The 24,475-nt window shown below is 42.1% G+C and overlaps 1 protein-coding gene across 10 annotated transcripts in view; it reads right to left on the bottom strand.

The window, feature by feature from the left end:
* The window catches only part of AFF1 (ALF transcription elongation factor 1), a 204,989-nt gene that overhangs the window by 70,662 nt on the left and 109,852 nt on the right, over window positions 1-24,475 (bottom strand). For 6 of the 10 annotated variants that reach the window (XM_067736543.1, XM_067736549.1, XM_067736545.1 and 3 more), the window contains 2 exons: window positions 21,155-21,278; window positions 19,462-20,382 (listed from right to left, as the gene is read on the bottom strand). In XM_067736543.1, coding sequence (XP_067592644.1) covers window positions 19,462-20,382; window positions 21,155-21,278 — 1,045 coding nt within the window. Of the gene's footprint in view, window positions 1-19,461; window positions 20,383-20,783; window positions 20,825-21,154; window positions 21,279-24,475 lie in introns of all 10 variants that reach the window. The other 4 variants (XM_067736544.1, XM_067736551.1, XM_067736547.1 and 1 more) reach the window with 2 other exon arrangements.

Below are 24,475 nucleotides of genomic sequence, written 5' to 3'. Positions count from 1 at the left end.
GAGTTTATTCAGATCCTTCCCTTCTTTGATGTTAGCCCCTAACAGAGGAGGCAAAAGAGAAAACAAGGAGGGAAGGAGGGAGAGAGGAAAGAAGGGAAGTGGGGAAGGGAGGAAGCAGAAGGGGGGAGAGAAAGAGGGGGAGAAAGAGAGGTTTCCCTTTGAGGCCTCGGTCTTCCCCACCTGAACCTCAGGCTTGCACTCACTGGTACTTACTGTGGGGCAGCTGTGCCCTGGGGCACTTACCTCCGTGAACATGTCTTACTGCCTTCCTACATGGCAAAAAGGCTTTCCTGCTTCCATACATCCCCTTGCCAGCCCTAATCGGTGCCACTAGGTCACTGTATTTTGTGCTGGCAGCTGCAATGGCGGCCCTGACAGGAAAGAACTTTTAATCTCTTCCCTTGTACTGAACCATAAGCAGCAGCGAGTGCTCCCAGACACAACTCCCCTGGCTCTGCTCCTAAAAACGCTCTCTCAAGTACACCGTTGCTTAGCAATATTTGCCTTCCCCCTGTACATTTGAAATTGGCAACATCTGTCCCTTTGGCAGTTTTGACTTGTGCAAAGCACCATGCTCACAGTTTAAAAACACACACGGCTTTATGAAATGGGCAATCCTCCACTCTTCCCATCTCCCCGAAAAACCAGGGATGTGGAAACTCCCCCAAATGGCTTAATCTTCACTTAGCTTTAAAGGTCGATATAACCATCTACAGGATTCAAAATACTGAAGCCAGCAGGAGATCCTATTAAACCCCACCTAGTAAGTAATGCTGTCTGTACAACTACACGTGAGGATGTGTCTGAACTCAAAATCCCATTCAGCTTAACATTTTCTATGTAACATTTTCTATCACAAAGTATTATGTGTAAATATTTGTTAGTAAAATAAGATATAAAGGCAATTTATTCACAGAGTAGGTAGGGTAACTTTCATGCTCACATTATAGCCCAACCTCATAAACAAAAATACAGACACACACACACAGACATGGATCGATGGCAAAGGAACCTAAGAAGTCTAGAGAACAAAAATTCATTTAAGTAATTCCAACATCATGAATTTCAAAACAAATGATCTTAAGTTTCCGAAGTTTTTTATGCATCCCTCAACATAGCCATCTTGGTAATTTACTGAGGTTACTCATTAACACTAAAAGTAGTTCATAATACTGTAATTTTATACATAGGAAAAAACCTAATAAAAATGAAACTTTTATAGGTAGTATATATGTTCTGCGTGTAATTTTACTTTATATATAGCACACTGACAGGAAATAAAAGTCAAAATATTAAAAGGCATAAAAGTCAACTAAGAATTGAACCATGTTCTGTGCATTCAAACTTGGGCATGTAGATATTTTTGTTCCTTTAAACAAATCAGGCTACAATTTTCTTTTTGGCCAAACCAATCTTGACATATTAGAAACACATGTTTTCAAAAACCTTTTATGGGAACCGAGTTCCAGCTACAAAGGGCAAGCTGACCTACTGCTCTCATCAAGTCTCTACCCGGAGCTGACAGAAGCAGAAAAGCCTGGGTGATACCAATGGCCACTAAAAATACATCCAAAAGGTCCTTGACTAGATTTAACAATAGCCCTAAAATTCCATAACATGCTTGGATTCATAATCCTGCTTTAGCTGCAAACATGAACTCAACACCCTGAAACACACTTCTCACCATAGCTCATCACTAGCTACTTGCCCAGTTACATACAATAATTCCTGTGAAGTCAAGCTTTTTATTGCAGCTTATTGGAGAACTCTGTGCAGTCTTTGCAAATTGGGGAATTCTCAAAAACCTCAGATATTCCTCCAAGTCATCCTCAGTGGTTCTGGCCTTGCAGGGTAGTACTTATGAGCAAAGTTCTGAGTTGGACACACCAGCTTCCAGACTTGGCTCTGCCAGGGACCAACTATGAAGCTCACTGCATGAAAACAGCTTAAGCACAGTGCCTGATACACAGTACATTCTCAATAAAATACAAACATCATTTTTATTCAAATATTAATCTTACCATGACACACACACCTCAGTCTTTTTTTCCTTTCTATCATTCTACTAAACTTCCCCACTTCTCCAACCCATCACACAAACACAACTTTTATTTAATGAACATCTAGGAAAACTTCCACTGGAAAGAGGAAAAGAATGCTAAAGGAATGAATGACAACAAATTTTATATCTTTTGGTAACTATATAGTACAATCCTTGCTTGCACCTCTCTCTGATTTATCTTTTTTGTTGTTTTTTTGATTTACCTTTAAACAGCGGAAGAAGCCATCACCTATTGGACACCTGTATCTGCAATATGTATTTAATAAATTCTGAATTAATGTGGGGAAAACATGATGATTTGTAGAGACTGGACCTTGGGCCCGGGGACTAGGGGATGGTGGGAGCCAGGGCAGGGGCTGTGGTGCTGTCCAACAGGCAAGTGCTGATAAGCCTTGAGGGCTTGAGACTGCGCTCACGTCAAGCCACCTATAGAACATGGAGAAAGTGCAAAAAAGCTTCCCATGAGACGAGTTCCAGGCCCAAGAGGAGAAAGCAAGAACTGGCCATTTAGCACTGCCCTTCTACATGACTGTCCCTTTATGGGGCAATGATGGGCCATTAGAAAGCCAAACCCTGGGGTTTATTTAACCAACTACTAGAGCATTATTGAGAATGTCTCCATTCTGAGGCTTCTGGCATGAGACGCTCTTAAGGATGAATGCCACGATCTATCCCACAGTGCCAATCAATAAATAATTATTAGGTCTGAAAGCAAGGGAAGTAAAACACAGGCTGTAATGCTCTTATAAAAATCAGCTATATCTTCATTACCATGCAGTGATGGTTCTACCCTATTCTGTCTGAAGAAAATCTACGGCCCCTTGTACTGTTTTTACTCCTGAAAATGTTCAGAGTTGAGCCCATTCTCCTTCAAATCCTACATACCTAAGAACTTGCAGGACAATCTGCTGGCATAGTCAGCAACACATGTCACACAGTATTATCATAAAAGCCTTCTAAAATAGATACTCCTCACTCAAAAATGTCTACAATATGGCATTAGCAGCAGGAGTAGCAGTAACAGCTGTCAGTAGTAGAAACATTTATTAAGCACCAGTTGGATGGAGGGGGTGGAGGAAGGGGGCAAGAAAATAATGAACAAAACTCAGTTCTGAACTGAGGAAAGTTTTCCAAGCATGAAAAGCCCCTTCATTGGCAAAGGCAAAGAAAAGTTTTAAGTCACGTCGAGGCATCAGCTTATTTTTCTTCTGTGACATTGCCCCATCTCTAACTGAACTTCCTAATTCTCTCCTCCATGACTCAAAGTCTAGTCTAAAACAGTTTTACCCAAACTTCAGTCAATTCCACACTACCCTGACAGTGATACCATATTGCAATACTACCTGTACTGTTTTCTTTAAATCAAGTTACTCTCAACTCACTTTTTTACTTGGCCTGATCCTAAGTAACAATATTTATGAAATCCTGGGTTTGATATGCTGGTGTATATATGTTTTCTAACTCACATTAAGATACATAAAGATTGGTGCCCATATACTCTCTTGGAAGTTCATGTACTAATCAATGCTATTTAAGCCAAATGCTGAATGGAACGTCTTGGGACATCTTGTTGATGTTTTTCTGGTAAAGCTGTAGTGATTCTCCTACCTTGTAAAATCATCCTACTTTATTGGCTTACACAAGTGTTGCCCATCCTTCACAAATTACATGAGAATACGCCTACTCATGCCTTTCCTTACTGGATCTGTCACCCAGAACACAAAATTAAGATGTGCAATTCAGTACAATAATCTTTTTTCCATATGTTTCATGATGCCCAAATACAACTGAAAGCCCCCTATAGTTCTCACAACAACTAGTACAATTCTGGAATCCTGAAAATGCAGCAGGTACTCAATACATTATTAGTGGCACAAAATATTTATTCAAGTCTCTTATTTTAAAAAGCATCATATTTTTAAACATGAATAAAATTAAACCCATGATACAGAATTTCATTACTTCACCAAAACAGCTTACAGAAACACCATCAAACCAACGCAAACCATTAGGATACTTCTTAAGACCCTGGTGACTACTAAACATAGTTGTAAAGTCAATAAAGATAACCTGAAGATGGGTAATATACACTTTTCCCACAGTGTGAAATTTGCTTTTACTGTCAAGGGAAGGTGGAATATCCCAGTCTACTATATGCTAGGCAAATATATCCCATTTCATTTTCACAACAGCCCTGTGGTTCAGGTAGAAATGTCCCGCTTAATGGTGGAAGAAAATGAGCCCAAGTGTTCTGATTCCAGTTATTCATTAGAAACATTACCTCCCACTTAATATTTCCTTAAAGCCTTAATATTCAAAACTTTTCAGCTACCTAAACTTCAGATTCTAAGCTAAGGCAAAGAAATAAATCCACTACATCTACTCAGACATTCAGTGTTAAAATAACTATAATGATGTGATACAGAATCTGTTTATTAAATATTTACTATATGCCAATCACTGATCTAAGGGTTTCATAAACATTTTCTTATTTAAGCCTGACAACTACTTTAAGATTTTATTATTGTTTCTATTTTAAAGATAAGAAACTGAGGCTCAAGCAGTAATTTTTTTTTTTTTTTTTTTTTTTTTTTGCAGTACGCAGGCCTCTCACTGTTGTGGCCTCTCCCGTTGCGGAGCACAGGCTCCTGACGCGCAGGCTCAGCGGCCATGGCTCATGGGCGCAGCCGCTCTGCGGCATGTGGGATCTTCCCGGACCGGGCCACGAACCCGTGTGCCCTCCATCGGCAGGCAGACTCTCAACCACTGCGCCACCAGGGAAACCCTCAAGCAGTAATTTTTAATAGTTAAATAATTTGCCTGTGGTCTAACAGCTAATTCAAGGTAAAGACAAGATTCAAACCCAAATCTTCCTTAATCCAAAATCCATGCTTTTGGGACTTCCCTGGTGTCCAGTGGCTAACACTCTGTGCTCCCAATGCAGGGGGCCTGGGTTCGATCTCTGGTCAAGGAACTAGATCCCACAAGCCACAGCTAAAAGATCCCACAAGCCTCAACTAAAAGATCCCGCGTAGGGCTTCCCTGGTGGCGCAGTGGTTGAGAGTCCGCCTGCCGATGCAGGGGACACGGGTTCGTGGCCCGGTCCGGGAAGATCCCACATGCCGCGGAGCAGCTAGGCCCGTGAGCCATGGCCGCTGAGCCTGCGCGTCAGGAGCCTGTGCTCCGCAACGGGAGAGGCCCGCGTACCGCCAAAAAAAATAATAATAATAAAGATCCCACGTGCCGCAACGAACATCCAACACAGTCAAATAAATAAATAAATATCAAAACAACAACAACAAAATCCATGCTCTTAACTACTACCTATAATGCCTAAAAGTCCCATCTAATCAGCGCTCCACCCCACCTCCCCAAAATCTTCAAGTATATCTTCCTACCCTCCAACAACATCCAGAGTTTTTAGCATTCTGTGGATTACATGTTCTATTATATACTTATTATTCATCCCTAGTTATAAAATTATTAAGACATCAAAATTCCCAGCAATGATATTGCTAGGAGTAAAAATGACATCTAACAAAAAAAGAACAGTTTGGAAATTCTCCAAAAACAATCACACTCCAGTTCTTAACAGTACCTTATACTAATTAAGTATACTTGTACAAGTATAGAAAATTACACCCTATAGAACCTGTACACTATGGAAACTTAAACATGAGTTGTCTATATAACTACAGGATCCCTATTGCTAAGACCAGTTCCTTGGCAGTGAGGGGGGGCGGGGGGTGGGGGGTGAGGGAGTCTCTGGAGTCCCCACAGGAGCCAGAGCCATTGTGTCCACCCTCCCTGTTGCAACCAATAAAAGCCCCTTCACAATATAAAAACAAAAGGATATATATGTTGCTAAGATCAAAGGAAGGAAAGCAGCTCTTGTTTGCTGAATGGGTGTTGAAAACCAACTTCCTATTAGTCACTATAAAAACAAGAAAAGTAATTTAGAATAAAAGGTACTAAAGGATATGCTAATGGACTTGGTATAGGAAACAGCATCACAGTTCAATTGCTAGAATTCAAACTCTTTTTTAAAAAAGAACCATAATATTTTAGAGTAGAAAAGAGCATAGTGACTATCCACTCCCTTGTCACACACAGAAAAAAAAACTAACCGAGCACATTTCTACTTGGTGACAAGGAGGATAAGAATCCATGTTCCACTGTTTCTGGAAGCAGCAAAAACCTTAAAAAAAAAAAAGATGTTAAAAAGGTGGGGCAGTTGTCAAGTAGGCTAATAACCTTGTGGGTTTTTTTCTTTAACTAAAATATGAACAAGTGTCTAAATCACACATTTAAAGGTTTATAGGAAAACATCTTCACATTTGGAAACAAGGGCAAAAAGATAAAGAAACCAAGTAGGACCTACTTTATATAATTTCATTTAAAGTTTGAAAATCAACGCTTTTTAGTTTAATTAGATGCCATTAAACATGCTGCAGTATAAACCTTTCTGAAAAGATATGTCTTTTGCACGTCTGGGTTCTCATCTCTTGGATTTGCCCAGAGCGAGGCATAATCACAAGGACAGAGAATCGATTCTGTACTTCTCACTCACAGGGCCCAGGCAAGTGACAGGAGGGGCGCAGGAGGGCTGGGGCAAGCCAACTGCTGTTCTTCAGGAATACAAGTCCTACGTTGCCAATGCTTCCAGCATTTTAAGAAAAAAAAGAATCAAAATCCAGATTTCAGTGTGAAATCTTACTAATTTTCAGATGTTGCAACTCAATCAACACACCATACAAGACACCTCCACGTGAGCGCCCTCCAGCACTGACTTTAAAGCTTCCTTCTCTCCCAAAGGAGGGAACAAGAGATTGGGAAACACACCCATTTTGAAGAGAAAGGTCTCTTTTTATGTGGAACATAGCCCCACATACAGAATGAACATCTTCAGTTCCCTCCAAGAGATGGTGAAAAGCACGCCTGCCTGAGGGAACAAAGCATGAGGCAGACTCACTGCCGACCTGGGATGGTCTCCTCTTTGCTGCACGGGCTCCTGCCAAAGCCTGGGATTGGCAACAGCGGCCTGACAGATCGCGAGAAACATGAACCAAGGAAGCAAAACAAACCACAGTGTAGTTATTTTATATGACTTGCACGGAATAAATCTGTGAACTATAGGTGAGTCATAACATAATAAAGGACTCAATTAGGTTCAGAACAACACCACCAGTGTTTTCCCTCGTCTTAGCAACTAATTCACTGGAATCTTGAGAGAACATAAGGGACATAAAGGACCCTGGTGTCTCTGTTTTACCCTTTACTGCAAGATAATTAATCTTACCAGAAAATTAAACCCAGGCTGCCAGTTGGGCATTTTCAGGGTCAATAATTCTTAAGTTACTAGGATACCAATTAATGATACCCAAGTGGTCTAGAGGAGCTACTGCCTCTACCCAAAATGGCTGGCTCATTCCCAAAAATGTGAATCACTCAATGGCAAAATATTCAAAACTGAGAATCCTTTGAGACTAACAGCAATTTTAATGTAAGTACCACTTATATATTTCTTTTATTTTTTTTCACATCTTTATTGGAGTATAAATGCTTTACAATGTTGTGTTAGTTTCTGCTGTGCAACAAAGTGAATCAGCTATATGTATACATATATCCCCATACCCACTCTCTCTTGAGACTCCCTCCCACCCTCCCTATCCCACCCGTCTAGGTCATCACAAAGCACCGACCTGATCTTCCTGTGCTATGCAGCAGCTTCCCACTAGCTATCTATTTTACATTTGGTAGGGTATATATGTCAATGCTACTGTCTCACTTCGTCCCATATACTAAAGGAAATCTGGTGTCTTATTTAGTACAGACGAAAACACCTATATACACGACAGATACATAAAAAACCATTACTTTCCAACTCTTATAGTACATAAAACCACCTGATTAATCTCTAAACTCAGTACTGAAAAGCACAGCAATTTAAGGCTGGAACTCTACTGAAAACACCTAGTAATAAGATTATGTTGCTTATTTTCAAATCCACACATAACAATACCTAAAATTACCTGGGAAATAAATAGGCTGAAAATGGTAAGTCAAACAATTCCTCTAAAAAATTATTGAATTTAGTGGCTTCTTCCCATCTAAGTGTCCTAAAATAGAAGATTCAGTCTCACATCAAATAGTTTTCCCCCTCTGCTCCAACATTTATTAGAGGTTATCTTTCAGACTCCAGATCAAAGTGAACAGGGTAAGAACTCTCAAGCTGAGCACAGTGCAAGAAATAGCCCCGTTTTCCGCAGTCCTCACCTGTGCTATACACAAAGGACCAACAAGTGTGAGACAAATGACCCCACCCTCAAAGCATTTCCCACCTGGAGAAACACACAGAGGACAATGCCAAGGAGAAGTGCTGAGACTGGAGGTGTGGGCACCAGGAGCACAGGGGAAAATCCTCGCTAAAGGGCCTGGGTGACAGCAGGGGGGCTGGGAGACATGGGCAGGAGGGTCACAACCCAAGCCTGGAGAGACAAGAAAGCAACTGGAGGGCTTCCCTGGTGGCGCAGTGGTTGAGAGTCCGCCTGCCGATGCAGGGGACACGGGTTCGTGCCCTGGTCCGGGAGGATCCCACATGCCGTGGAGCGGCTGGGCCCGTGAGCCATGGCCGCTGAGCCTGCGCATCCGGAGCCTGTGCTCCGCAACAGGAGAGGCCACAACAGTGAGAGGCCTGCGTACCGCAAAAAAAAAAAAAAAGTGTTACTCAAAGGGTTATGACTCCACAGAAAACACACTGTGTGGCAGAAAGACTACTGGAACTAGAAGTTAAGGGTCCTGGTTTCGTGCCCCCAGCTCTACCACTTATGAACTTAAATCATTAAACTTCTTAGAGACTCAGTTCCATGGCATGTAAAATGGTGATTCGTGCCAACTGCCCTGCCTAACTCACGAGGTTGCTGTGACAATCAAGAGGGAATAAGCAAGTGCTTTGGGAATTAAAAGGGGGGGTATGTATTGGGGGGAGGCAGTAAAGTATTTCCGAGAGCATAAGCGTTTATAAAATGAAATATTTACACCAGGGGTTGCCAAACTATGGGAAAGTTGCTCTTCAGGGGTGAGCAGGATGCCCCTGTGCCATCACGCAGGGATGGGAAGGGCGGTCGGTGGCTCCTCACCTTGGCAAACCAGTTTTTAAAAGTTCAACAACCCCCAAGCAAATGCTTTCTTTCCCTAGGCTCTTCATTTGTCTAACACTTGAAAATCAAATGTTTAGGGCTTTATTCACCTAGAACATCGTAACTGGGCATTCGTGATCCCTTTGATCTGATCCCACCCACATGCTCAAGGGTACTCCAATACATGGGAGCCTGTTTCGGGTCTTCCTGTCTCCTCAGCAACTCTACCTGCTCATTTTGATAGCCCTACCTTGTTCCTTAAAGCCCAGCTCAAATTTTAACTCTAATCACTCCTACCACCACCTACTGAGCTCTTCCTATGTACCCAGTACTGTTTTAAGCACTTCATATGGATGACTCTGCATCCAGCAGCCCCACAGAAGGATAAACTGACAACACAGTGAGGTCAAGTTCCTTTGCCTCTACCAGATCTCCTTGAACCAAAGGCCCAGCTACCCCTACTAAATCTTGCACCGTTTCTTGCCTCTATGTCTTTTCTCTCAATCCTTTAGCCTGGAATGCATTTTCGTCAATACCCAACCAAAGTGCTTCCAAAGTCAACTCTAAAAAAAAATGAAAGGCAATATAATGTAGGTGTCATAGTTAAGGGCATGGATTGGAGCCAAACTACTTGGATATGGATTCCAGATCCAGCACTTAAGGCCTGGGTAAACTTGAACAAATGAATCTTTCTGCACCTCTGTAAATCTCTCAGTAAAACAGTCACAGTAACAGTGCTTACCACCTGGGATGGCTGTGAGGATTAAGTTGATTCACATAAAGCATTTGGAACAGCTCCTATCACAAAGTGCACTAGAGAACAGTGTGAGCATTATATGACTATAATTAGTAGTTCCATATTACCTTTTCATACTGATTATACTTTGTATTTTTTACACTATGTAATAAATGTACTGTCAAGTGTCTTTCTCTCCTATCAGCTCCCCTCTGTATCTAGTGGGTGTTCAAATATTGTTGACCAAAATGGCAGAAACCTAGAATGCAAAAAGTGAATCCTTCTATGACTAAATTTTTCCTGACAGGAAAGATTTTTTTTAACATTTTGTAAGAATGTCCAGATTATTTGGTAATAGGAAAAAAATTTTTTTTTCCCCAAATTAACATGTTCTCAGGCATGAGGAGAAAAAAATGTTGGAAGTAACATACACTCTAATTATAGCATGAAATTCTATTAAAAATTTCTTCTCTAAAATGCAATAGCAAACGTTTGCTTTGGGGTAGAATATTTAAAAAATTGAGCTGCAAGGAAAAGAATCCATAAAGCCTGAGCTGGTAAGAATGAGTACGGGGACTCTGAATAGCACAGAATATTTACTTTCCTTTCTTAATTCATACAGTGCAGTTCAAAGCTTCGATCTTGCCCAATATGAATTTTCGGAGTTCTATTTTTTGTAAATTGGAACAAAAAAACCCTAAGGTGATTTATCTGAGGGACAGAGCTAGAAATAGGACCTCTAATTACTTAAATACTAAGGCCCCTAGATTAAAACATTAAACCTCAAAACCTTTCAGCCAAAGGGATTAAGGAGATTAGAATGGGCTTGACAAATTACCACAGGGTTAGGGGGATGGAAAAAAGCAGAGAAAAAGTAGGCCAAGCTTAAATAGGGAATAAAATGAAGTTCAAGAGAAATCTAATGGTGTGTGTGGACCCTGAACATCTGGCAGGGGGGAAAAATGGTCGACCTAGGGCTTTCAACAATTAAAAAAGGAACAATATCAATGTAAAACTAACTGCTTAGAAAGTTCTTAGAAAATGTGAACACGCCGCAGAGTTAACCTTGGAAAATGATTTTCAAATAGATCTTGGCAAATGGAGAGGAGAAATGCATGGCCAAAAACAAACAAACAAAAAAACAAACTTGTTATGATAACATGAACCAGAATCCTCTCTTAAAAAGAATTCGGCTGAAATATCTCATGCATATTGGCCACCCCCACCAAAACAGCCCAAATCAAAACCACTAACTCAGTCGCCAGCAGGACTCCCCTCGGAATATCTGGTTTTCTGTCCCTGAAGATTATCAGTTGGCTGAGAATAAAACACAATTAATCTAGAGAGGAGCTAAAATGACTCGGGTGGCACATGAGAGCCTGGGAGAGCGCACAGCCTGGAAAGATTCTGAAGCGGTGAATGTCTCCATTCTGGCAGAGGCACAGCATGAGGGACCCAGGGGGGATCCAATAACCCTCCACAAACATCTCAAGTGTGAAAACAACAAGGAGGAACAGGAATTTCTTATCCTGGTACCAAATGTACTTCTGGCGTTTTGAGAAGGAATGGAAAGTAAAACGTACAAGGAAAACAACTCCAATTAATACCACCCAAAAAGATGTTCCAGGTTCCATCGCACGCTTTCTTCTTGCTTCTATAAACAATTCTGTTCTCTGCACTAACCCATTTCCAGCAATTTCTGGAGCTCTTCCAAAAATATTTTGCCTATATTACTTAAAATGTTTCCTTCAGAGTTTAAAGTGTTTCTTCAAACTCAAAAAAAACTCGCCAGGATCAGGAAATTAAAGGTGGCAGCATCTACTCTGCTCTAGCTGGTGAAACTGAAAATCTGATTTTTCACCAGAATTCTCCAGTTTGTAAATATTGGCTCAGAGGGAGGACAAAAAAAAAAAAAAAAAAGAAAGAAAGAAAGAAAAAGAAAAAAGAAAAACACATTATACAGGCAAAACAAAATAGTCTGCAGGTCCAGTCTAGCCCTCAGGCTGCCTGCAACTTCTGCTCTAAAACTTCTGTCAGTCATTTGCCACTATTTTTAAACTTCTATATTTAGATATTTTGGGGTCTAAAATTTAGCCATCCTCCAAGCAGATACAGGTTATTGCTATTCATTATTTCTTGTAGATAGGACGTATTCTGCCCAGACACTCAACATCGTTAGGGAACTGTGCACACAGAAAACCTTGCTATCATTTTCCCAACAAACATTTAAGTCACATAGGTCTGCCCAAGTTACCTGAGCTCTAGCTCATGGAATCTAACTTAAATTTCCAATAAAGAACTACTGCAATAAAAACATTTTTAGAAAACTGAGTGAAGAAGCTAGATAAGGCTGTATCAGAATCTTACTTTCCCCATGAGCTTGAAAATGTTGGGGACCCAAAGAAGAAAAAAAAAAAAACATGAGCTGTAGAGGAAGAGTGTATGTAGTTCCGGGGGCCCTATTCTCTTATTTCTTCCCTGAGGCTTCTCTCACGTCCTGCTCAGGACAAGTAGTCCCATCAATTCAGGTGATCATTTTGTCTGAGGGCCCACAAGGGAGACTCCAGAACCAGTGGGAAGGGAGCCCTTCTCTAACTCCTTGTGGCCTGTTATCAGCTCTTCTGGAACAGTTTCATTTCCAGGCTCTAGAAGAAACCTCATGAGAATCAGCTACAGGTACTTGAGCCCACCTGTATACTTGCTGAATCAATCTCCTATGATGGGACCTGGGAATTTTTATTTTTAACCATTTGTATTTTTAACAGGCTTCCCCCAGGTGATTCAGACTTGCCACCAAGTTTCAGAATGAATGCACAGAATGAATGCACAAATTCCATTTGACCTACAGTACTGGGTTTAGAACCCAAGAAAACTTATAATGGTCTCTGTATATCATGTGGCATAAACCACTGGCATATACTTTCCCTCTGCTTGGAATACTGATGCTGTTTAACTTCTAACACACCTACTGTAGTTTGAATATTTATGTGTCCCCAAAATTCAGACCAAAAACCTAACCCAAAGGTGATGATAGTAAGAGGTGGGGGCCTTTGGGAGATGTTTAAGTCATGAGGGTAGAGCACTCACTAATGGGATTAATGCCTTATAAAAGAAGTTCCAGAGAGAAAGTCCTAGCCCCTCCCACCATGTAAGGACACAGCAGGAAGGCACCGGCTGGGAACTCTGAAGAGAGTCCTCACGAGAACATGACCATACTGGTGCCTTGATCTTGGACATCCAGCCTCCAGAACTGTGAGAAATAAATTTCTGTTGCTTACAAGCTACGCAGTCTGTGGTACTTTGTTATAGCAGTCCGAATGGACTCAGACAACCCCTCACATTTTTCACTTCTACTCACCATTCAGGTCTCACTCAATACTTCCCCAGAGAATTCTTCCCTAAGCTCCTACATTCTAAGCCACAACACCCCTTTATTAATCTTATAATAGTTTATAGATTCCTTTATAGAACTTGCCAAAGTTCTTACACATTGATCTGAGTGGTTACTTAAACAGAGTCAGTTTCTAACTAGATAATTAAGGTCCAAGAGGACTGGAATCATCTGGGGTTTCCCCGCCATTGTAACCACCCCCCATCCCCAGCATTAGGCCTGCCATACAGTAGGTACTCTAAAAATTTTAGTTAAAAGTTGCTGAACTGATGATATATATGGGAGAGAGGGAGCTTAACTATATTTTGAGTGACTCATCAGCAGGATATACACCACCGACACACCGAAAGTGCACCTCTTGAAGGGTTAGATCATTTCATAATGGGGAAGTTCCTCGTTTCAGGATTTAAGATAAGAAAGCTAAATAAGAAAGTAGGAAAGATTGTTTGCATACATGAATGCAAAGTGAATCACTATCACAGTTTTCCACTGTGGATTACTTCACTCTATTAGGCTGGCAGTTTATTGAAAACGGAAGGCATAATTTAAGAGTTGCCGTGAGTCAAAGTAGTCCAACAATGAATTCACAGCTGCAGGTGACACCTGAGTCTTGGAAATTAGGTGGAAGGATTTGGTATCAGAAAATGTTCCCAAATCATGTCATGAGAGGCCACAAGGAAAAGAGCAATTGCTCTGCAGAAATCAGAAACCATCAGGACTGAAAGCCAGATTTCTCTGGAGGGCAATGGAGTAGGGCCATATAAGGAAGTAGAAGCAGTAGCAAATTTAAATTGACGGTAAATTCTGCTAGGATCCAGTGACTTATTTGCTTAAATTAAGGTAATTGTATTATTTACACGTACACTTCAAACCCTAAGTGAAAAAACAGAAACCTGTAACTTCCCCTAATTTATAAGCAGATTCTCAAGTTTTCAAGATGATCTTCAATTTCTGCTTCTGAAGACCCAGCAGGACCCCATTTCTTCCCGCTCCTGCCCTTGCCACAGGTAAAGCTAAGCCAGGGAGGGCCTGGTTTAGGGCCTTCTCAGCTACACCTGCCTGGTCCCAAAGCTTTAAATACCCACCACAGGCAAACACAGCCCAAATTTATTATTCCCAGTATTAAGATGAGATTTCTTTTGTGTTATGATTTCTACTCATCTTGTGTGAAACTTACAGGATTTAAGCTATGTTAAGTAGTTCAAAATGGAGTCCCAGTGGCCAATGTGAACTTCTGTATTAGTTGTTTTGAAAAGTCTACCATAGGACTATGAATGTCTTAGAGTAAGACCATTACACCCACTGATAAACTCCTTAAAATGAGCCCACTGAGCTGAGCAACTGAAGGTTCTTCCCTGGAGGACCCAATTTCCCCCTGCTGAGAGCTGTTCCACGTGGGCACTGCTGGAGGCTCTGTCCAAGCAGAGGGCTACTTCGCACTCAAGCTTGTCCCGAGACCACTGCTGGACCGAGACGGTTGCTAGACAGACCGCTGCTTGTGCTGAGACACCCCCTTCCCGGACTTCTCCTTGGAGTGGTTTGTTACTCTCTTGCCTATTTTCCTGACTTGACTAACTTGTGCTGTGTGCTAACTGAATGCTGGCTCCATTTCGTTTATCTCCACTCCTGTGATTCTTACCCCGCCACAAACATCCAAACATCATTTTCCCTGGGCTGATCTACTACTGATGACTGCCAACTTGTCATGTCTACCTGGATATATAACAGCATCTCAGACTTAGTATGTGATCCATCCAGAGCATCCTGGTTTTCCCTCTAAACCTGTTCCACCCAGGTCAGCTCCATCTCAGGAGCAGGTATCATCCCACCATCCACACCTTTCCAGTAGGACCTTCCTTAATGCCTCACTTTCCCTCGCACCTCAGACCCACTCCCACCTCCAGTCAATCACAAAGCCCTATTACTCCCCTGCCCAATATATTTGGAATCTATCCACTTCTCACCATGTCCACTGCTATTATCCTACGCCAAGCCATCGTCATTTCCCACCCCCTAGCTGGCCTCCCTACTTCTGCCACCCTTGCCCCTCCAAGCCATTCTCCACCCAGGAGCCAGAATGATCTTTTTCAGAAAGAGAAAGTAGATATATCACTCCCATGCTCAAGATCCTCCTATGGTCTCCATACATACTTAACAAGCAGAGGTAGAAAGATCACAGAACTGAGAATTCTAACTCTGGCTCTGCTACTAACTAAACTGTAGCAAAATTAAGTGACCTCACCTTTCTAGGCTTTATTTACAACATGAAAGGGCTGTAGGTTTACCCTTAAAATTCTAATATTCTAAATCCAGTATACAATTTAATATGCCCACCTCAACTTAATCCATTTCTCCCTTTCAGTAAAATGCCTATCTGCCTCTAAGCACATCCACTCCAGTCCAGGGTCCACACTCAGGAACGCTCACACAGAGATGCCTTGGTTTTCCTCTCACTCCCATTTGTTAACTTCCGGTAGAAAGAGCTACAAGGAATCTCAGCCTTCCGTTTGGGCAATTCGGTCTCTGATGTGGCAACTCTACAGCTGGAAGGCATCCATGTGAGATCGTGGAGTCCTGGTTATATCCTCAGATGGGTCATTTCAAGATGCTATACATCTTCCAGTTGACACAAAACTAAAACCAACATGCCCAGAGAAAAATCCAGTGCACACTGTGTGCTCTAGCCTCTATTTAGTCAGAATGTTGACCTTTTGATAATTTTTTTCCTGTAGGATTTTAGGAAAGACTAAGTGTTAACAGTGAGCATCACTTATCCCAGAAAGGAATACCATTATTTAGGAGAACCAACTAAAATACACAAACCAAGTGTTTCCCATGAAGTGAAAGGACAGAAAATAGCAAGGAACTCATACGTATGTGGCTTGAGAATAAAGGAGTGCCAGACAGACAAGATGACTTTCCCATCTTGGTCCATTTTTTTAAAATACTGTTTGATGGAAGCAGTGGGGGAGGGGAGCAATGAAACAAACCACAAAACCCACACACTCGGAATGCCAGGAAAGAAAACCTCCTCCGACTTGCCTTAGGACAAATTCAGCAAATAAAGGAAAACCACTTAGCTATCCCCATGCCCCTTCCCATGGCTCTACCAACAGCCAACTTCCCCTTCCACCCTGGCATTCTCTATCCTTCTGCCCCAATGCCACAAGCAGCCCAAGATATTGCTACTATTCCGGTTCTATATTCAGAATTTACCTGCTCTGGGGTTAATTCCCCACTTTTGCTGTCCCCCACCTCTATGCTTTCCTTTGACTCACCAGAATATTAAAATCTGACAACAAATAAAGAGCCCGCATGCCACAACTAAAGATCCCACGTGCTACAACTAAGACCCGACACAGCCAAAAAAATATATATACTTTTTTTAATTTGAGATTTTTAAAATCCAATCTACATGGTTTTTTAAAAATGCTTTTTTAAAAATATATTTATTTATTTTATTTATTTATTTTTGGCTGCACTGGGTCTTCGTTGCTGTGCACGGGCTTCTCATTGCGGTGGCTTCTCCTGTTGCGGAGCACGGGCTCTAGAGCGCAGGCTCAGTAGTTGTGGCGCACGGGCTTAGTTGCTCCGTGGCATGTGGGATCTTCCCGGACGAGGGCTTGAACCCATGTCCCCTGCATTGGCAGGCAGATTCTTAACCACTGAGCCACCAGGTAAGCCCCTACATGTTTTTAAAACCTTAAAAAAATAGCCATTTTATTGGGTCTACAAACAGAAAATTAATGGTAAGTCTGTGAAACATGAGATCTTACTAAACCAAATCTAAACGCTCGCCGGAAAGCACCAATATCCCTGTTTCCCAGACTTACTCCCCCTTCATTACAAGTTCTTTGCCCAGAGCCCTCCATCTGCCTGACCCCTCAGCTCCATCCTCCCATGCCACCAACACCACCCAGGGGCTCCAAGGCAGTTAGCACCACAGCTGCCACTGGCCTCAGAACACTGATTAGAGGCCAGAGGGAGCCATCATGTTAAAATGAAGGTTGACTGCAAACACAGGCCGAAGATGAAATGTTTACATCTACTCAATTGTTGACAGCAGGTCAAGAAAAGCCAAGAAAATCCCATTCTCTTACCACATCTATGAATGATTTTGTTCAACTGTCCACTCAGAAAATATGCAAGGACCATCTAATGTGGTCCTATGTTTGAAATATGTATTAAATCTGAGGAGCTGTAAAACCCTGGAGAAATCTCAACTCACCTTATCTTTTTTTCACCAGTAAAGCAAAAGGTTAACCGGGATCCTCTAACCTAAAAGGTCTACCAGAAAACCTGTTGGCTGAATTTACATGGGTTCACTGTCTTAAGGCTGATGTTTGAAACTTTCTCTATGCACCTAGTAGCAGACAGTTCTCTGATTGTTTCACATGTGTAGGCTGATCTCCACGCTAGACTGTCATCTCTCCGGGGCAGGGACCAGTACTTCCCTGGCATCCCACTCTGTGCTTATACATATGGTTGGGTATTTGGTAGGCAATGCAAATATTTGCTAATTGGTCTTAGAATTGTTTTAAAGCAATTTTTAGTTGCTTAGTTTTCTTTTTAAAGAAAACATGTTAAATTGTCCCCTTACCTTTTTTTTCTTTTTAAACTAGGAAAATATAACAGACCTTATTCGATAAATAAAGAAAATTCCATTAAGTTCTTTCTGAATTATAAGGTAGGCTGACTGACCATAGGAGGTGGGAAGATCTCACTTTATTCTTCTCCACCTTCATTCTGTTCCCTACCCCTTACCACCCAACAGAGCACAAAATGTTCAATAAATGGCTCATTGCAGTGACTCTGCATAGTTTACGGGGTTATAGGGATTGTTCTGCCATCTTGGTCATTTCTACCACGTGCTTTACTCCTTTCCAATTTTTCCTCAGCCTCCAAACCAGTCACATTCTGAAGACATCCAGAGACACTCCAGCTCAACAGCTGACTATGGACAGAACCCTAACCTCGTCTAAACCAAAAGCTGACACCACAAAGGAACAGATTTTCCTCCTTCAAGATAAGGGTTATCTTTCCAGCTATGGATCCTGGAATTTTTTTTTTCTTTCTTTTTTTAAACCTTAAGGAATTTTGCCTTCTAGCACTATGTAAAACTGATGTAAAGCTGGTATCTGGGTGCACATACAAGTCTTTGAGGACTGGATATTCAAATTAGAATGTTTATACAATTGATGTAACTCAACCACAGACTTTACCTTAACAGATAAGCGCTAAAATAAATTCACTTCAAACATTTCACTTTGCACTACAAATCTGAATTTGAGTAACCGGTGTTAATTTAGAATTTCAGTGATAGAATGTGTGCTCTGATTCTTCTCATTCAAACACCACGTTGCCATTTGTCAAAGGAGCAGAAAAAGGAATTTTTCCTTTGTTTAAAAAGATAAAGTATGTTGTTTACTTGAAAAAGCCACAGTTGAATAACATTCTATATTTGTGACTCTCTCAAATGAGATGTCATCACACCTCCACTCTTCTTTTGTAGGTGGTAAATAAAATATATTAGAACAGAAATTCAGTTTCACAGTTTCTTATAATTTATAGGGGACAAATCTTTAAAAATTAATACTCCTCCAACATTTTGACCTATTGTTTTCACTTTTTTATGGTTTGGATCTCAGGAAAAACTAACTGGGGCTGAGGAAGTATTAACCAAAAAAAATTTTTTTCTTTACAGTGTCTTTAAAGAAGTCAGTGTTCCCCAAAGCCCCCAAAAATCAAAGACAGCTCAAAACCTTCCTGAAACTCTCATGCTAGAAATGTCCTCTGCCTCAATTGGGTTGTGGGTTGTATAGGTGTATCCATTTTTCAGGTGTATCCATTTTTCAAAACAGAGCAAACTATCCTCTTCCCGTCTCTATATTTTACTGTATGTAAATCATGGCTCAATAAAAAGATTTTTTAACTTTCTACAAATCACATTTCAATATCTGTCATCAGTAATTCACTTCAGACCTGAGTTTCTTGTGGGTCAACAAGATCCTAAAGCCAGAAAGGAATCTTCCTGAACAAAGGCTACTGACACCCCTGCCCCTAAACCTCCAGAAACTTCCACCTCAAATCTTTCTTCACACTGGAATTGCCTCAGATACGAACGTCCACTCACCTCGACTGACTGAGAAGGCATTTTCAGCTTAGTGAGCTTGGCTTTGGCAGGCACTTTTAAGTCTGTTTTTTCGAAACTCTGTTGTCGGTAGTCCTCCGGCAGTGGTTTCAGTTCAGGAGACTCACTAGGAGCCTGATCTTGACCATCCATGGGCCGGACATAAGCTGTGGGCTTCTGCTGCATTGCAAGGCTTTTTGAGGGGAGGGGGGGTGGGGGGAAAGTCTGAGAAGGTGGCTGGGGAGGGGCTACCCCAAGGCTGGCAACTGCTACTGAACTGTCTTGAAGGGTCTCTTTATCATGGACCTTTACCGGTAGGTCCTTGGGAGACTTGGCCGGACAGTAGCCTTTATTGTTACTGTTACTGCTGTGAACCTTGTTGCTTCCTTGCGTCCTGGGAAGAGTCTGCTGGTTGGAATGTACAGGTGACAAAGGGGGGACTGGGGAAGGCAAAGAGAACAAAGGAGAAAGCTCCCTCTCTGGAGCTGAGTCTGTCATTGAAGCACAGTGGTCTCCATCAGCCCTGCGGTCACCCTTTTTGTGATGACTAGAGCTATACCCCTCCTGACCAAGGCGATCTTGGGTCATGTGCTGGGTGTCCGGTGGGCCATAGCTTTTGACATGGAGACCTGGCATTGGTTCCATTCTTGGCTGCGCCATCTTTGGGTTGTGGCTAATGGTACCAATAGGAAGTGGTCCAGAGGCAGGAGTATTAATAGGCTGGTGGTGGACACTAGTGTGGAAGGAGTGAGATGGAATGCTGCTCCCCTTCTCAGGAAATGAGGGGTATCTTGGCTTTCCCAAGCTATTTTCAGAAGCATCCAAGCGTTGAGGGTGGGACTTGGTACTAAGGAACTCCTTCACCTCTTCATAGTTTCCCAGCATGTTCTGTATTCGACTGGATAGCTCATCACCTTTTTCTGTCTAAAAAAAGAAAAGACAGCAGAGTTAGATATTGAGGGGGAAAAAGAGGGGGAAGAAAACCATTGTTTAGTAAACCATGTTACATAATGCCATTAGAAAAGAAACACCTCAATTTAATGTGTAACACCAAATTTAACATGCAATTTCGACTCAATTCCCCTGCTGAGAAGCCTGCCACGGACAAATATTACTAAATACAGGAGACGAACATTACAAAAGAAAACCACAAACTTTGGTAATTTTGACTTACCGAGGTCCAGAAGATTTTCATATTTTGTTTTCAAAAACGATCTCTAGGATAAGTTGTCTTATTTTCACAAGTGTGACCCTTGTTCAAACTCACTTTCATCATGAAGTCAAATATGGTGATAAATCAGACTTTCTCATATTCAAGAAATTACCTCGTAGGACTTCCCTGGTGGTGCTGTGGTTAAGAATCCACCTGCCAATGCAGGGGACACGGGTTCCAGCCATGGTCAGGGAAGATCCCACATGCCGCGGAAGCAACTAAGCCCGTGCGCTACAACTACTGAGCCTGTGCTCTAGAGCCCACACGCCACAACTACTGAGCCCGCGTGCTGCAACTACTGAAGCCCACGCGCCTAGAGCCCATGCTCCGCAACATGACAAGCCACTGCAATGAGAAGCCCGCACACCGCAACGAAGAGTAGCCCCTGCTCGCCCCAACTAGAGAAAGCCCGCGCAGCAACGAAGAACCCAATGTAGCCAAAAATAAATAAATTTAAAAAAAAAAAAGAAAGAAAGAAATTACCTTGTAGGGCTCTCCAAAAAGGGGAATCTTTTCAGAAAATGCCTCTTTCTCTTGGTGAGCTTCCTGGTTGCGTCTTTCCTTCTCTCTAATTCGAAGCAGGTTTCTGTCTTCATTGTACAAGCTGCTTCAGATGCCACAAAAGAACAAAAACAAAGTTTATCAGTATCCAAGCTTTGCTGTGCATACGTACACGTGTGAGGGAGGCAAGGACAGCTCAGGAAGCCTCTATGACAAGGGAGCTGGTTTAAAGAAAACCCAAGTCCCTCGTCCCACTCCTAGATTAAGGCCTCAGTCAGCTGGCCGCGACCCTCCAGCTTCGGGTCCTGGTTCTGGAAAACTAAGCGTTCACTCTGGGCTACTGGCTTCATGGCTCAGGACTGACTCCAAATGGAAGAGTCTTTTATAGTCAGTGGTGGGACTGAGACAAGATTAATGATATTTTTACTTTCGCCTTGCGAAATACAGGGTAGAGGTGGACGCTTTTCATCTGACGGAGTCAGCAGGATGTGAACTTTAAAAAGGCTGTTTTCCTGGATCAGTATTTTATATTTTGGAAGATTAAAATCCAAAGGCTTATTTCATAATTAAAAGATTACCAGGCACCCAAAACAGCATTTACTTTATTCTCAGCCTACTCTACTGGAAGAGTCTTGACATGTAAACCTGAAAAGATAACTTTTATTTCTCATTTCAAATGTCAAGGATGGGAAAATCCAATTTTAGACGTCAGCTCTACCTACTGAGAAACTATAATCTGATTGCACTACTTAAACCACATAAAAATGTATCCTAACTCATCAGCCCCGGCACCAAAGGGGTTAAAAATGCATCTACTGGCAAACAAATCACGAAGCTGGAAACCCAAAAGAGTGCAGTTTTAGCATGCAAACCAAAAGTGGGCTTGCCTTAGGTCAGCAACTCGGGCCACGCCCTCCCAACCCCGACATGTGATATGTAACAATAATGAAAATAAGAACTATTAAGATTTTTGTCCTCATAGACTTGCCTCAGAGTATCTATTGAATCTTTCCCCCCAACATTATGTGAATAAATTGGAAAATATTCAACTGTTTCTCCAAGGCTCTATGTACCTTAGAAATTCTAGCCCTGATGTCAGACACGCTCCCCCACCCCTTTCCCGGCACCTAGGCCCTCTCAGAATTTCTCTGACTTCCTCTGACAAGAGCCTACTTACTGGTCTCCCTGCCTCCACATCTTGTCCCTCTAATTTAGCCTTCTCAAGGAGAGAAATCCGATCTAAGGCTCTGGTTCTCATGTCACCATCCGTATTTTAAAATAATCAGCATTCAATGGCTCTTTGCTACTGCAGAATAAACTCTCAACCCTTGCTTTGGCATTAAAATTCCCCCATAATCTAGCACAGACCTACCCTAGAAATTACCTTCCTGTCTCCCTGCAGGCCTACCATATGCATTCTACCTAACAGTCATGTCCATTCCCCAAACACACCCGGTAAAGGGCAGCCTCTTGCTCTAACCCACCCCCACCCCAGACCCCCCTTTTACTGAAAGATAACCATTCTTCCAGGACCACTTTACCTACAAAACTCCCTCAAACCACCTCTGTATTTCAGTCATGCCAGACCACTCCCTGCTTCTCGGTGATATCCTGGACTTCGATGCTTTCAGTCTAATCACACGGAATTTCCTCTCCGTCTCTCTCAACCACATACTCCTATCCCCAATTTTCAGCTACCAGCGAAGATCGGGAGTGATTCCAATTTCACCCACTCTAAAAACTTTCTCAAATCCACCTGACTTAATATACTGATTGGTTCTCTCCCCTTCTCCCCTTTCACCTTAAATGTCAAGCCCATCATAATAGAACCTCTCATATTTTTCTGCCTCCTGGTGCTAAAGCATGGTACTTTGCATAGAAGCTAAACAGTAAATGTTTTTTAATTTAAAAACAGCCACTATGCTTACAGTATATCACCTGTAATTTTTTAATTTAACTCTGAAAGACATGGTGTGCAAAAACAGTTTTTTAAAAATTATAATCATCTAAAAAATGAATGTCTGCTATTTCCATAGCCCTTCAATCCACAGGTTGTGGGAAGCGGGGAGGGGTGTGTGTGTGTGTGTGTGCAGGAGGCTAAGCTACCCTGTTGAATTCACTGGGATGTAGTAAAGAATTATCTGTTTAGATCACCATAGCAAAAACTTTTCCTAGATGACGGGTATCTTGATATCAGATTTTAAGAGAACAGCAAAGTGAACATTTATGTTAGTCAACATACTAAAAACACTTAGGAAAAACTAAAACAGAAACTGGCTTATGAAGTCTTCTTTAAGAAGTCTGAATCTCACACATTTCACACAGACTTATTTCTAGTTGACAGCAGCACAATGGACCTGTTGATCACTCAAGAATTCCTTTCAATTGTTTTATGATTTTGGTAATTCTTTTTGTTTTTTAATTTATTTATTTTTGGCTGCGTTGGGTCTTCGTCCTGCACGTGGGCTTTCTCTAGTTGTGGCGAGTGGGGGCTACTCTTCATTGCGGTACAAGAGCTTCTCATTGCACTGGCTTCTCTTGTTGCGGAGCACAGGCTCTAGGCACGTGGGCTTCAGTAGTTGTGGCTCACAGGCTCAGTAGTTGTCGCTCGCAGGCTCCAGAGCGCAGGCTCAGTAGTTGTGGCGCACAGGCTTAGTTGCTCCACGGCACGTCTGATCTTCATGGACCAGGTCTAGAACACGCATGCCCTGCATTGGCAGGTGGATTCTTAACTACTGCACCACCAGGGAAGCCCCAATTTTGGTAATTCTTGTTGGCTCAAAACACACACACACACAATGTGTAACATTAACATCCAACCATGGGAGTCAAAAAAGAGGGTTGATCAGGAAATAATTTTTTCCCTTCAAACTTGCTTCACAGCCACTTTGTTTGCAGGGAGGGGTAGGGCATGCAACCGTCCTCTAAGCAACTTGAACTCCCAAGCTTCTCTTTTGCAAAGCTACCTGGTACAGACAGCCGACACAGGATGCACACAGAAGGGGAAGCTGCTTTGCAAGGGTGTCTGCTCTGCTAGTCTCACCACAAAGGGAGTTCTCCCTTGTCTGTTCCTGCTGGTTATGTCAATGGAGTTTCTATAGCTTGACTGCTTGCTGAATGTTCCTGGCCTATGGCTCTGCTTTAAGAGGCAGAGTTCTGCCCACTTCCAAGTAATCGCTACCTTTCCCTCAGAAAGGGCACCCCAAATGGCAAAATTCTCAGTCCCAGACTGAAAAGCGAGAGTGTGTAACAGTAGCATCTCAACTATCAGGCTGCTCGGGGTCCTTGCTTAACTTTCCTGTC

Source organism: Pseudorca crassidens, chromosome 4 (genome assembly GCF_039906515.1).
Source record: "Pseudorca crassidens isolate mPseCra1 chromosome 4, mPseCra1.hap1, whole genome shotgun sequence".
NCBI lineage: Eukaryota > Metazoa > Chordata > Mammalia > Artiodactyla > Delphinidae > Pseudorca > Pseudorca crassidens.
The sequence above is the reverse complement of the archived record's forward strand: the minus strand, read 5'-3'. Positions and strand labels throughout refer to the sequence as shown.